The sequence below is a fragment of the Cynoglossus semilaevis genome, chromosome 10, assembly GCF_000523025.1.
Source record: "Cynoglossus semilaevis isolate Cse_v1.0 chromosome 10, Cse_v1.0, whole genome shotgun sequence".
Lineage (NCBI taxonomy): Eukaryota > Metazoa > Chordata > Actinopteri > Pleuronectiformes > Cynoglossidae > Cynoglossus > Cynoglossus semilaevis.
In genome coordinates, this window is record NC_024316.1 from 15,306,210 (window position 1) to 15,319,788 (window position 13,579).

The following is a 13,579-nucleotide window of genomic DNA, read 5'->3' on the forward strand; positions in this document are numbered from 1 at the left end:
TTACTCACTGAATGAAAAGTTGTTTTTGACCTAGTGACACGCACAGTTTTTGTTTTTTAAAGTTTGAAGTTTGAAAGAAACATGTTGCTTTTACCTTTTCCTGATTGACTTGGTCCCAGTGAAAAGCCTTGGTCTGTGGTTTTCTTGACAATGTACTGGCTTTGGAAGGTAACGGTGGAGGGAGAGGAATATTTGGAGGAGAAGGGATTTTGACCTGAGATGATGGGGACGGTTTACTCTTGGGGGTCTCTGGCACTGGGGTTGGTAGAAAGGGTGGGGGTGTAGGAATGGTGGGTGTTAAGGGAGGAGATGAGTGTGGTGGTAAAATATCCACATCAGCCGTCTCTGTGGTGCGAGGTTCAGGGACAGTCTTAGTAGAAGCAGCTGATTCGTCACTTCTGCTTTGTGTCCTGGTTTCTGTGTTTGAACAGTCGACTGGAGGTTTGGTTGGGGATGTTCTACTTCCAGTGAAACCACCACTTGACTCCAGGTCTGAGCTGGAGTCCTCTGGGTCTTCCCCTATGCTGATGTCTCGTAATGTCCAGGTTTCAAAAAATCCATAATCTCCCTTGGACTTCCTCTTCCAGTCTAGACACAGTTTGTCGATGGCTGTGACCCAGGCGTCTCGCTCCTTCTGGGCGGCATTTTGAGTCGTGGCTTGATCGGATAAAAGAACTTTAAATCTGAAAAAAAAAAAAAATCAAAATTATTTTATAAATATTTAAGAGCAAGGATCTTTGTTACAAATTCTCTAACACAGGGGGTCTCCAACTCCCATCCAACAACTCCAACTGCCACTGTCATTTTATTCAATTAGTTCAATGGTAAACGAAACATATTTTGTTTAATATAAATATAAGTGTAATACTACAGTTAAACAGCGAGTACACGTTTTTCCTCATTTTTAAATGACCAACTAGATACATTTAATGACTGAAAGAAACAAAGCAGTTGAAAATAAAATTGTAAAAATTACATCAAGGAAAAAAAACTATTATTATTATTAATTATTATTGAATCTAGTTGTCCATGGGCCAGACGAGGAGGGTTCGCAGACCAGGGGTGGCCCCCGAGCCAGGAGTTTGATGCCTAGACAATAATCTTCTTAAAAACATCGATCAAAGAGAAAGCCTCTCTATTCAAGGCCTGGATTTTATCTTTGAATGTCTGGTACTGTTGTAGTGGTCCTTTCCTACTCACTGGTACTGATTTTTGTGAGTGATCAGAGTGAAGGCGTCCGGGCTGGAAGTTCTCTGCACACAGGTGTCACCGTCAGACAAGTGAATCACAATTTGCATGGGCACAGCAGACGTCACTCCACTGTCAGCAGGGCTGTGACGACGAAAGGGCATCAACGTCAGCTGACCTGGGTGCAGCTGGACCTCGTACCTGGAACGAAGTGAGGTCAAAATTGGGTCCATACCAAAAATTGTAGGAAACCACTGAGTTAAAGAGTGCATAATGTCAACATAAAATGCTGACAAAACAACAATGTGTGTGTGTGTGTGTGTGTATAGCGCTCACTTGATCCATCTGAACGATGCCAGGCCTCCTCTGTGTAGCAGGAGGATTCCCTCTCTGAGGCTGTGTGACGCCTGAGGCTGTTGATGATCGTCTCCTGTCCCCTCCTCATCATCACAATAGATGTTCCCATAAATGATCTTATTGACGAGCTGTATCATCTGCTCAAAACAAACAAAAACATCTGTCAGACTAGACTCTTTCACCTTCGATGCTCAGTCACTTTTAGTTCACAGTCGACAACTTGCGTTCACTTTACAATTAACGTTAAATGCTCACTTTTTGTTTGTCTTCCAGCGACCTCGCCTCTAGTTCATAGTCATGGTGTTCTTTGAAGGAAATCGTGAACCTGGAGCCGACTCCATCGTCACAGCTCTTCACCCTGGAGAAGGGAAGCTGCCTCTTGACGATGCCCTTCTCTATGCTGCACAGCATCTTGGTCTTGAAGTCAATCTGTGTAACGACAGAGGAGGCAGGCCAGTTACGCCGAGGCGGTAAGTTTCACTTTTGTACCTCAGTATTACATGACATTACAGCAGCCAAACGAATCATTTAGATATAGCAACTCCTCAAAAGCAACAGAAACTGAAAGTTATGACCTTTACAGTCTGGATTTATCACACAGTTGCTTTAACAGATCTCGAAAAAAATCCTACAAAATAAAAATAAAAAATAAAGTGACGTAATGATTGTTATGCTACTGAAAGCTCATTGTAATCAGATTATCAGCAGTAATGTACGGTGGCCCCTGAGGGTCAAAACACAACAACATTTCACAAAACACAATGGCATTTCATATTAAAGGGTTGGGACAACACTTCTCGATTCTGATTGGGCAGAACATGGCAGTGTGACGTCAATTCCCCTTTCTACGTAGTTGTGTCCTTGCACAACTTTTAAACCACTTTACTGTACAGGAAACTTGTTGCTTCTATTGTATGTGGACTCACCTGAATAACCCGCTTCTGCCACCTGTAGCGTCCATGTTTGTTAACACTGAAGTTATACTGAGTTGTCTGCTCTTCCTGTAATGACAATTAAAAAAAAAAAAAAAAAATCCACCATAAATGATTTGCTATGAAGTGGTGCTACTTTCTCATTTTAAAACTGATCAAACAGGCTCTGCAGTGGAAACTTCACAATACACGCTGTAATCTGTGATTTAATTAGACCGTAAACTGTCTTCAGGGCTCAGGGTGTTACCTCTTCAGCCAGACTCTTCTGTGTGAGCAGCTGATCTCGGTTCCTCCGGGCCTGGGTCAGAGCGTCTTCGATGGACAGCTCTCCGCTTTTCACCTTGTTCATTATGCTGAGCTGCATCTCGTTGCTCAGCTGCGATCAAAACACGTATCAAAATCGAGGGTCAAATATTTTTACATTTTGTATGCTGTGGTAAAAAATAATAATAATAATAATTACTTTAACCTCCAGGACATGGTTGTATTTTTATAGGGCTCTCAAATTTTTTAATCTGATTAAAATATGGGCACCCATATTTTAAAAGTCACAAACATTCGTGACCCAAGTCGATAAGACATTATTCGTAAACTCCTACGAAACGTGATGCGAGATGATGATGAGAAAAAAATTCTTGTGACCTACCAGAGGGTCGCGACCCAGTCTTTGGGAAACAATGCTATAGATTAATCATAACTACAAGATTAATTAAGGAAGAATAATTATCATTCTGTCATTTTAAATCAAAATGTTTAAAAATCAACTCTCGGTGATGAGATTGTATTTGAAGCTTGAGGAACTTCTGTGAAATGCAAACATTTTCACATCCTTGACTTAGAATATCTATATATATATCTATTTTTATATATCTATTTTTTTTCGTTCATTCAATTGAATTCATTTACATGTAGTGTAATATCCCTGTGTCAGCTGCGGTAGAACACACCGTCACTGGAGGACCACACTGTAAGAAAGGTGTGACAATACAGTAATGATTTGGTCGTTGGAAATTACCGATAACTGGGAAGTCAAGTAGAAAAAAGGAAGCTCTCCCACGAGCATTACCATAACTGACAGACACACGTAAATGAAAGTGGGGGTAGTTTTTCTCAGGAACCAAGAATACAGAGAAGCTGTTTTGAAGGCTTTTCAAATCACTACATGAAAACTCATGTAGTGATTTGAAAAGCCTTCATTCCACATTTTCTAATAAAAAAAAAACCCATTCATTTATTTATAGACGCTGATGTTTGATGATGTCACACAAACTGAAGTCCTACCTGCGGCATGTCCTCCATGTATTTGTCCATTCTGGAGACGTTGTCTTTCTTCCATGATCCTAAATTTGGCTTCATTGTTTTCTATAGGCTGTTGAAAAACTTCACTGCTGGTTCAGTCTATTCCTGTTTCATACAATTTGAAAGACAGAGGATTTTTTTTATTATTCCTCTTGCAAAATAAAAACAGGACTCTCTTCTCTTAGGAGGAAGAAGAAAAGTGATTTGTGTCACTTTGGTGCTTCCGCCCTTTTTAGCTCAGGTTACATTCTTCCCGGTGAAGTAGTTACAGGTTTTTTTGGCCACACCTACAGCAACACTCTGCTATCTGCATAGCAGCTGACAGTTCTAGTCTTTTCACAGGTCTCCACATGCCTCTACAGCCCCTGTACTCAGCAGAGAGAGTTTGTGGTCCACAACATGATAATACACACAATAATAATAAAGCTTTGTATCTTTGTCGAGAGGTGCTGTTTTATTGGATCAAAAGTCAAATTTAAACCAAATCTGAACGGAAACCGTGCCTTTTGTTTTTTATCCAAAAATTAGAAAGAAGCAGGTTCTGACCTGGAGCAAAGGACACACAAAGAGAAAGGACTTCTCTGATGCATTTGGACAAGAATTATTCGTAATGGAGTGCCGATGAAACACAAATAAAAAAATTCCAAGGAATTCCCGGTAAAACACATTGTGTTCCCTGAATTCCAACACAGACTTTCACCGCAACGTTGCAGCTTCACAGTAACATCACATATGCTGGCGTCACTCCAAGATCGTGGAGCTTTCTATTGAAAAAAAAAAAACAATACAAACAAAAATTTTACCAAATTTAATAAATTCAGGAGATTAACAGGAAATTAACAGGAGATTAAATAGTTCAAAATGCCCGTAAATGCCACACCCACCTGTGATGTAATAAAGGTTAAAAGTTCTAAAATTCTTTGATCTATGTGACATCATAGATATCGTTGAAAAAATTGAATCCAGAGGTAAAAACAGAATATGTATAAAAATATATCACAATCAAATGGATAATTCTACTTTGTAGAATTATCGTATTTTCACATTGCAGATGCTGTCTGTCATAAATACCAAAGATGAGGAACCAACAGACGCACCACGGCCGCCGGAGTTCAACGTGTCTTCAAAGATGAAGATCTCACTTTTTAATGAGATTCGTCTCGAGGGTAATTATCATGATGCAGTCATCAGAGTGGAGGATGCCGAGTTTAAAACCCACAAGATCATCCTCTGTAACTGCAGTCCATTTTTCGGGTGAGTCGATTAATGGATTATTGTTTGTTTTCTTATGAATTCTTATTTAACTGGATTGACCACAAAATGTTTATTTACCTTTAAATAATAATATAATAATAACAGCTCTCGGATGTTGCTCTGAACATTGTATAGTTTAGAACATTGTTTCCAAAAGACTGGGTCGTGACCCTTGGTCCTCCCAAAGGTTTGTGACTTTTAAAATATGGGTCACCAGAAAAAAAGAGTTTGGGAAACACTGGTTTAAAAAAAGGATTATTTCTTGTTCTACCTCAACTTGGAGTTGCAGCATAACTATTTATAAATTGGTTGAAATAAATGTAATAGTTTTCTTTACTTTAACACATGTTAAGGACCATGCAACATAGACTTTACCTTCCTGTTTTCACTTCCTGTTTTTTTTCCCCTTCACATTCATTCAACTGTTTTTGAAAAATGTAAGAACATTCCAATGAAAGCCCCCATTCATTTCTCTGTTGTCCTTCAATCCTCTTCAATCTACAGAGCTCTGTTCAAGTACCAGTCCACCGCAAACATGGTGTTTGACATCTACGGCCTGTCTCCTGACTCGATGCAGCTCATCATTGAATATGCATACACTGACTCTGTTACCGTGACAAAGGACAACGTAGAGGAGTTACTGTTAGCCGCCGATATGCTCAATGTAATAGCTCTGGTGCAAGCCTGCTCAGACTTCCTCTCTGGACAGCTCTGTCCAGAAAACTGCATCGGCATCTGGCAGCTGACAAATGTTGTCAAGTGTGAACTGCGCCACAGAGCCCACCACTACATCACTCATCACTTTGAAGAGGTTTTTCCCTGCGATGAGTTCCTGCAGCTCTCTGTGCAGGAGCTCGCGGGAATCCTCGACAGAGATGAGCTCAACGTAAAGACAGAAAGTACAGTGTTTACGGCCATCAGTCGCTGGATTTGCCACAGATCTGAAGAGAGAGAAAAACACACTGCCATGCTTTTGTCTAAGGTAATCATGTCAGTATGAGCAAGGCTTTAAGCACATGTATGACATTTAGTAGACAGGCTTTTGTATTTTAATTTTTTATATAATAACCAATTCAGACAAATAATATCAGCCATCGGTGAATCATATGGCATAAAAAATTAATGATCCAGAATAGAGTTGGATTATGAATAGGTTTAGTGCTTAGGTTAGCTGGAATACATTAGGGTTCGGGTTTGGTTATCGTTAATGTTGGTGTTAAGGATTATAGTTGATGAAAGGCCTGCACTTTTAGATAAAGTTTAGGTTTTAATTGGGATTAGGTCAGGGTCATAGTTTGTGCTTTGTTGGTGTCGTTAGAGTTAGAGTTAGGTTTGGTGTTTCCATTAAAAACCACTCTTGTCTTTGTTTAGGTCCGACTAGCCTTGACAACAATGCGTTGCATTTATACTGACTTGATGTCCAACGACTTGGTGATGAACAACCCTGAGTGCCAGCAAATGGCCAGTGAAGCCATTAAAGCGATCCAGTGGAAGATCCGGCGAAAATTCCCCGTGTCTGGTTTCCGCAACGTCCTTGCCCGTCCCCGTCTCCCATGTGTCATCTTGCTCGCCGTGGGAGGCTGGAGGGCCAATAATCCAATTTCAGACATTGAGGCGTTCGATGTCTGCGCTGGCCAGTGGGTCAAGGTCGCACACAGTCTGGAATGTCCCCGGGCCTATCACGGCACCGTCTGCCTGGATGGGTTCCTCTACTGCGTCGGTGGCACTGACCAGAGAGAGCGTTTCAACAGAGTGAGCAAGATGGACTTGAAGACACACGCCTGGCACGAGGTTTCTCCAATGTACTATGGACGCTGTTATGTGAGTGTAACAGTGTTGGAGGGAATCATCTACGCTATAGGAGGCTTTGATGGTTACTCCCGACTGAGGTCCGCAGAACGCTACCAACCCGAAACGAACCAGTGGAACTGTATAGCATCGATGCACTTCTCTAGAAGCGACGCAAGCTGCACAACACTACATGATAAGGTCGGTGGAGTGGGAAACAATATTAGAAGTTGCTGAGTAGTGACTGGAAATATGTGCATCTGTGTGAATGTAAATCTGGAACTGAAAGGTATTGATGTACAAGAGAGAGAGTGAGAACGTGGGACTGCACGTACAACATTAATTACCATCAGTTAAAAAAAATTAGGTTTTATCCTGAATTAAAGCTGTCTGTTTTGTTAGGTCTATGTCTGTGGTGGGTATGATGGTCACCAGTGCCTGGAAACGGCAGAGTTTTACAACCCAGAGACCGACCAGTGGTCCATAATCGCCCCCATGAACAGCAGACGCACTGGACTTGGAGTCATCGCCCACGCAGAGCAAATATATGCTGTATGTACATTTGACTTATAGTTTATTCAAACAAAGTTAATGGTAAAACAGTTTAGGAAAGAACTCCAAATGCCCTGATTTTTTTCAGAAGGCAAAATAAATTTCAGTTAAAAATTCAAACCTTCAACCTTGCTCAACTGTACTGTAGAAACCCAACCACTGTGAAAAGAGCTTTTTAGGTCATCCTTTTTTTTTTCAAATTTCAAACTAAAACCTATTCCACATGTTGCTGTGACTTCACTTTCTTTCTGTTCCTCAGATTGGTGGATGTCAGTCCTCCATCCGTCACAGTAGTGCGGAGGTCTACAATCCCCAGACCAACACCTGGCACGTGCTGTCCTCCATGTTGACCCCCCGCAGTAGCTTTGGCCTGGGCGTGATTAATGACCAAATCTACGTTGTTGGTGGTTTCACCGGCCTCAGCGCTAACAAGAAGGTGGAATACTACAACAGCGATCTGGATCGGTGGTCTCTGGCCTCTGACATAGAGAGGGTTCGCACTGCCCTGAGCTGCTGCGTACTCACCGAAATACCAAACCTGTCTGAGTACATCGTCCCACGTGACTCCTTGCCACTTTTACAGTTGGAGGATGAAGCAGATGCGTCGTAAAACATTGTGTAACCACATCAGATCAACGGCGCTTCAGCGGTTTTGCACAGACAGCAACAAGTGGAAAAACATTCTTGGAAGTAACTTATTTTGAACTTTGAGCTTCATATAATGTAAATATTAACTCGCAAATTGTTTGAAAGTGGGAGGTCTCCCTTGGGGGCGCCAAAGCATTTTAGGAGAGGCACGAAACAAAGAAAAAAAAAGAGGCTGATGTGATGACGATATCCAAACTAGCTAAATCACATGAAAAAAAAATGGATGGATTTGTTACATGAACAATGAGAAAGGAGAACAACTCTACTGCTGCAAGGAAACAATATGAAAATGATTATGTCATGTTAGGATTTCTATGCATTGTTGTAGAAGTCTTTTTTATTGTTAATTTTTGCAAACACAAAGCTCAAATAATAATTATACTTTGTTGCAATTTGTATGTCTTTGTGTATGCATGTCTGTGTTTGGTACAATAATAATAATAGTTTATATTATATTATATTATATTATATTATATTATATTATATTATATTATATTAACCACATTTGGTGATGTTGACTTCTACCATATAACCTCTGAGTATTTTGAATTTACAGGAAATGGTCAAGTGACGTGGGGAAAAACCCACATGAGCCCCACCTACAAAAAAGGAGGGCTGGTGGGAGACGTCTCCCATACCGCCCTCTGGTCTTGCAGATAAAGCAGTATGTTGCTGAAACTCGACCAAGTTCACCTGCTGACGATGAGGATGAAGATACTAGTGGCGTTGGTGTGTGCGGATTTCGCGGTGAGTACACTTTTGTGTATTTTGTTTGATTTAAAAGTATTTTGAGGGACTTTATTGGTGTGGTTTTACATTTTTCATCGACCGTGTCGACTAGTAGCTGCTCCGTCATTAGTATAACGTTAGTTTCACTTTCGGTTTACAGTACAGTCGAGATGAAAGCGTTGCGGTGAAGTCGCTCACTGGCTGTGAATGACGTTGAATTATTTTGCATTAGATTACATTAAAATAATCTGTCCAACGGCTGAGAGACCAGGATGATTATGTTACTGTTAATTCACCAGTTGTAGTTGTAGCCAAGGTTCCATGGTTGATTGCAGGGTTGCTGGTTGAAAAGTGGTTGAAAACATAGTTGTAATGTAGTGATCTATGAGTTCAGTTCAATTTAAAATAAAAACTCCAACGCTTCATGTCTACAATATGGCATCTTAAGTCATTTAAACAGGAAATAATGATAAATACTAAATAAACCTTTTGATAGCCGACCTCACTCTGCTAACAGCCCACTGCACTTCCTCATCGACTTACAAGTTCCTTCACATCACATCACATCCTCTTCCTGTGACTTTGAGAGCGTTGGTTTTAAACTCACTCTACTGTGAAATAATGAAGAACAACAGAGCTGCACCTGTTGACACTTCCAGTCTCACTTCAGCCCTGTTGAATGTTGGGTACTTTCCACCACACCCCTTTACTGTCTGCTCTGAGGATGTGAACCAGCTGCCGGCGTCAAACAGAAATCCCCCCGTCACTAATGATAATACAGGAACAAAACGCATTACAGTTAAAAACAGTTTCCTTATTTATTTTTCTTTTTTTCTAGTTGATGACTGCTGCTCAGTTCAGCTGCGACCCACTGACTCAGTACCAGAGGTCCGGACAATGTTGTCAAATGTGCAGTCCAGGTATCAAATATCATTGTTACTATAAAATAAATTGTAAAAATACTTTTGTTGTTGTTGTTGTTGTTGTAATTTGTCCCCCCAACAGCTGTAGTTCTCACACGTTGATGCTAATTGTTACAGTCAGGGTCTCCATCCAATCAATGTCAATGAAGTAAATGTTATGACGAATCACATTTCAAGTCAAATATTTCACACACGCACTACAGTGAAGCTTAAACTACTATATACATATATATACTATATATATAGTTATTTGTAATATATATATTTTATTTTTTATATACTATATATACATCTAGTATATATATATCAGTAAAGTAAAAACTACTATATATATATAATATTATATATCCTTGTGGTACAATGACAATACAGACCATAAAATAATATATATTATGTATATTTTTTCTCTAAAATAATATATATTATGTATATTTTTTAAAACTCTTTTTCTAATAAAACTCCCTGTGTTTTTCAGGTACACACATGTTATCTCAAAGCCCTTGTTTTGAACCTCGGTGCTCTGAATGTGGGGAAAGTGAATATCAAGATAAATACAACACTGATTCCAAATGTCAACAACAGCCATACTGTGACGCCAGTAAGTGAAGTCATACAGTCGTTCCAGTTTGGACTGGCTTGAACCTGAAAACATCTTTATGGTATTTGTCTTTTTTGTTTGTTTGTTTTTAAGATAGAAACTTCCAGGTTTCTACCCAGGACAATAAGAAGAAGAAAATCAGCTGCATGTGTTTGCTCGGCTTCCACTGCTCCGGTGAAATCTGTTCAATCTGTGTACCGCACACAACCTGCAAACCAGGAGAGGGCGCTGTTGCCATAGGTATGAATCGTCAAATTCAGTGACCTTACATTGAAAGTGTATTATACAGCAGGGGTCCTCTACCTAAGGTATTCATACTTTTTTTTAGTATTTGGACTCCCTCTGGTGGTACATGAAGGAATAAGATTTCTTTTAACTGCGTTCAAACTAAACCCAAACTACATGATAGAGAAGTGGAAATCGAAGGGAGATGTTAAAGTCGTCCTGCAGGATTATTAATATGGAAAAATAGGAATTGGTGGTTGTTTTGTTTTTTTAATCACCTTCATTAATCATGTTTAAGTATGGTGATTACAACCACGATTAATCATGATGAGTTAGTGAATAATTTGGTTAAGAAAAATCTAAAAAAGAAATGTTTTCCATTTCAGGGAACCACACCCATGACACTGTGTGCCAAAAATGTCCCGAGGGCTCATTCTCCTTCAATGACTCCTGGGAAAGTGTTTGCATCAAACACACTGAGTAAGTTCTGTGGTCTTAATCACATTCCTGTGTTAAATCTATTAGCTGTCGCCTGAAAAGCTACGATATATTGACTTTAGTTCATCTGGTGAGGAGAGAGAACGACGAGTAAATATGTGAAATGAACCCATGAAACTGGTCCTAGACAGAGACTTTTAATGTCTCGTTCAAACAGTTTCACAGTTTTATTGGTCTTTTTTTTTTTTTCAGATGTGGGAGTGGATATGAACTTTGGCAGAAAGGAACGGCGATATCTGACAACGTCTGCGGTGAGTGTCTGTGTGGGATGTTACACTGTACTGTGAAGACTTTGCTGTTTTATCCGTGCAGCTGTGTGGTTAGAGATCGTGACTTTCTCAAAATGAAACCCACGAGGTGACAGGGTTGCGTAGGGGGTGTGGTTTGTGGGTGTTTGTTTTTACTCTTCCAGTCTGTAAACGGGACTGAAGCTGCCTTAAATAACACCGGTCCACTCTCGCTTTTCTATAAACAAACTGAGTTTATTATACGTGTTTGTAGAGATGTGCGTCCGACCTGTTTACTGAGGTGTTCTTAGAAATTGGAAATGATAAATCTAATGTATATTTGAAGGTTCAAGCATTCAACCAATTTGTTTTTCCTCTTCTGCTTTTCTTGCAGAGCGAATGACACGAATGTATATCGGCCTGTTGATAGGATTTCTTTTCCTGGTCAGTTTAATAGTGGCTGCATGCTTGTACACAGGTACGTCGTGCTGCCGTTGTAGATCATTTATAATGAAATCAGTTTTAGTAAAAGACTCAACTCATCTAACTTCTTATCTTTTGTTTTTTTTTTTTTTACCAGTTCATGTAAAACGGAAGAAAAAGGTAAATGTGTTTTCTTTTTACTTTGTTTTGTTGAAATGTATGTGATTTCTTAAAAAGCTTAAGGTACTATATAAGGCTAATGCTTATTTGCACTTCAAATACCACTGAAGTCTTTGTGCGATCAACTGTACCACATCTTATTGACTACAACACTGATGGAAAAGGAAGCTTTTAGCTATTATGTGTAAACACATTTTCACTGTGTTTCTGTCTTTGCTTTTTCGCAGAGTTTTGACATTGCTGGAGAAAATGGGCATCTGGCCATCAACAACAGGCATATCTATACCCCAGTGGATGACCCTGAAAATGAGCAACCACTTTTTGTAACACAAATCTCAAAAGAAGAGTGTGGTACGAGAACGCCTGAGGAAAATGTCGACGAAGGATCGCTAGAAGAGGGCTCAGACAGCGGTGTTTATACTCAGAAGGGGAACTTTTTAAAACAGGAGACTGGTAAACAGGAAATCCTCTCCCTGCAGGAGGAGTCACAGACATCAACGGTAGTCGGTGAAGGTCCACAAGATTCGTTTAATCAGATGGGATGAAAGGAACCACTGTGTCACATATTGACGTCATTGCCCATAGTTTTCCTGATCTAAACCTGTATATATTTCTTTATTATCTGTGGTAGCATGTTAGCATGTCAGTCTGTGTTGCGTTTTTTTTTTTTTTTTTTTGTTTGTTTTTTAAAAAAGTGACACTAAGGTGTGTAACTGCTGTTGACGGGTTGCTTTCAATCAAAAGCTCCTCCATGAATTGCTACATTTACTGCAGTGTCTTCCCTCCTGTTTATAGTTGTATGTATGTATCTGTGGAAGGTCATACAATACAGTAACCTTGGACTCTTTGGGATAACAGAAGGTTCCCATAAATCATTCGGGAATATTTTAGCTGGCATCAAATCTTCCTTATTTAAACTCTGCCTGGTTTTCATCTGGAGAATTTGACACTAAAACTTAGTTGAACAAAGTACGAAAAGTACCGTAAACAGGAGAGAGTACTAAAGTACTCAGAATAGAATAAAATAGCAAAACAAAACAACACATTATGGCAAAACTAGCATTAATGTCCAAAAATTACTTCAAAATTACAAAAAATCCTCGAACAGAATGTATATAAATAAATCTTAATTGTAAAAAATGAAAATATGGATTTTATTCAATATGGAAATGTAGGATTTCCAAGTTAATTTTAAAATTATGACTTTAAAGATTTTACCTCGATAGTTGGTACCATAAACATGTTAGTTCCTCAAATGAGGTTACATTATGGATCTCTTAATTGAATCAACTATGGTTTAATTAAAATATATCTAAATAAATATATACAGTTACTCATACCTACCTATAGAGCCAATGTCTCACTCTAGATTGAAGCGGAGCACGGTCAAAAGCCTCATCAAAAAGCTGTTTTACCTAATCGTTAATTGTAGTTGTGTATCACAACGTAGCACTCTGTATATTTTTGCTTTTGACTGGAGTTTGGGCTTCATTTTAACTTTGTGCTCAACATTGTGTAAAGAAAAAAAAATAAATGTATCAGTTGAATGTACATGGAAAACACTTGTTGTATGGTGTATTTTTAAGTCATATTGCTGTGAAGGGTGTTTACTTTAATAATAATAATAATTGAGTATCTTATTCATCCCACATTAGGGAAATGTGCAGTGTGAGGCTTCCCAACCAACACAGGCTACCAGGGAATTCACCACTAGGGATATGTAGTTCCTTGGTGATGTAAGGCATGTTTTGGGTGATT

The 13,579-nt window shown here is 39.3% G+C and overlaps 4 protein-coding genes across 7 annotated transcripts in view; 3 read left to right on the forward strand and 1 right to left on the reverse strand.

Annotated features, from left to right (window-relative positions):
- The window catches only part of pfdn4 (prefoldin subunit 4), an 86,138-nt gene extending 84,221 nt beyond the window's left edge, over window positions 1–1,917 (forward strand). Inside the window, exon 7 of the mRNA XM_025059760.1 lies at window positions 1,819–1,917. Within this exon, the coding sequence (XP_024915528.1) occupies window positions 1,819–1,833 (15 nt within the window). The 3' untranslated portion in view covers window positions 1,834–1,917. The remainder of the gene's footprint in view (window positions 1–1,818) is intronic.
- LOC103385247 (formin-like protein 13) overlaps window positions 1–4,584 on the reverse strand; it is a 28,291-nt gene extending 23,707 nt beyond the window's left edge. The window contains exons 1-8 of the mRNA XM_025059751.1: window positions 4,323–4,584; window positions 3,759–3,881; window positions 2,725–2,853; window positions 2,472–2,546; window positions 1,801–1,974; window positions 1,525–1,682; window positions 1,201–1,389; window positions 95–683 (exon numbers count right to left, since the gene is read on the reverse strand). Of these exons, the coding sequence (XP_024915519.1) occupies window positions 95–683; window positions 1,201–1,389; window positions 1,525–1,682; window positions 1,801–1,974; window positions 2,472–2,546; window positions 2,725–2,853; window positions 3,759–3,833 (1,389 nt within the window). The 5' untranslated portion in view covers window positions 3,834–3,881; window positions 4,323–4,584. The remainder of the gene's footprint in view (window positions 1–94; window positions 684–1,200; window positions 1,390–1,524; window positions 1,683–1,800; window positions 1,975–2,471; window positions 2,547–2,724; window positions 2,854–3,758; window positions 3,882–4,322) is intronic.
- On the forward strand, window positions 1,878–8,697 carry LOC103385240 (kelch-like protein 10). Of its 3 annotated transcripts, none has more exons than XM_025059752.1 (6): window positions 1,878–2,015; window positions 4,804–5,030; window positions 5,535–6,012; window positions 6,402–7,019; window positions 7,221–7,370; window positions 7,630–8,439. In XM_025059752.1, exons 2-6 carry the CDS (start codon window positions 4,828–4,830, stop codon window positions 7,978–7,980), a joined length of 1,800 nt encoding a protein of 599 aa, XP_024915520.1. In that variant the 5' UTR covers window positions 1,878–2,015; window positions 4,804–4,827; the 3' UTR covers window positions 7,981–8,439. The 3 variants fall into 3 exon arrangements, 2 of the variants coding, with proteins under 2 accessions (XP_024915520.1, XP_024915521.1); XM_025059753.1 differs by having other exon boundaries at window positions 1,884–2,015; window positions 4,828–5,030; XR_003050984.1 differs by lacking the exon at window positions 1,878–2,015 and adding an exon at window positions 8,575–8,697 and having other exon boundaries at window positions 4,688–5,030; window positions 7,630–8,060.
- On the forward strand, window positions 8,631–13,381 carry cd40 (CD40 molecule, TNF receptor superfamily member 5). Of its 2 annotated transcripts, none has more exons than XM_025059754.1 (9): window positions 8,631–8,765; window positions 9,586–9,667; window positions 10,146–10,268; window positions 10,362–10,508; window positions 10,880–10,973; window positions 11,184–11,242; window positions 11,613–11,696; window positions 11,796–11,821; window positions 12,049–13,381. In XM_025059754.1, the coding sequence occupies exons 1-9, from the start codon at window positions 8,685–8,687 to the stop codon at window positions 12,364–12,366; spliced, it is 1,014 nt and encodes a 337-aa protein (XP_024915522.1). In that variant the 5' UTR covers window positions 8,631–8,684; the 3' UTR covers window positions 12,367–13,381. The 2 variants fall into 2 exon arrangements, with proteins under 2 accessions (XP_024915522.1, XP_024915523.1); XM_025059755.1 differs by having other exon boundaries at window positions 11,799–11,821.
- Window positions 13,382–13,579: the final 198 nt, after the last annotated feature.

What these genes read in the sequence shown, in the direction of transcription:
- LOC103385240 (XM_025059752.1), top strand. Translation starts at nt 4,828, where the DNA reads ATGCTGTCTGTCATAAATACCAAAGATGAGGAACCAACAGACGCACCA. An exon ending in GCACAACACTACATGATAAG is followed by an intron (nt 7,020 to 7,220) that starts GTCGGTGGAGTG and finishes CTGTTTTGTTAG; the next exon opens with GTCTATGTCTGTGGTGGGTA. An exon ending in ACGCAGAGCAAATATATGCT is followed by an intron (nt 7,371 to 7,629) that starts GTATGTACATTT and finishes TCTGTTCCTCAG; the next exon opens with ATTGGTGGATGTCAGTCCTC.
- cd40 (XM_025059754.1), top strand. Translation starts at nt 8,685, where the DNA reads ATGTTGCTGAAACTCGACCAAGTTCACCTGCTGACGATGAGGATGAAG. An exon ending in ACAGCCATACTGTGACGCCA is followed by an intron (nt 10,269 to 10,361) that starts GTAAGTGAAGTC and finishes TTTGTTTTTAAG; the next exon opens with ATAGAAACTTCCAGGTTTCT. An exon ending in ATGTAAAACGGAAGAAAAAG is followed by an intron (nt 11,822 to 12,048) that starts GTAAATGTGTTT and finishes GCTTTTTCGCAG; the next exon opens with AGTTTTGACATTGCTGGAGA.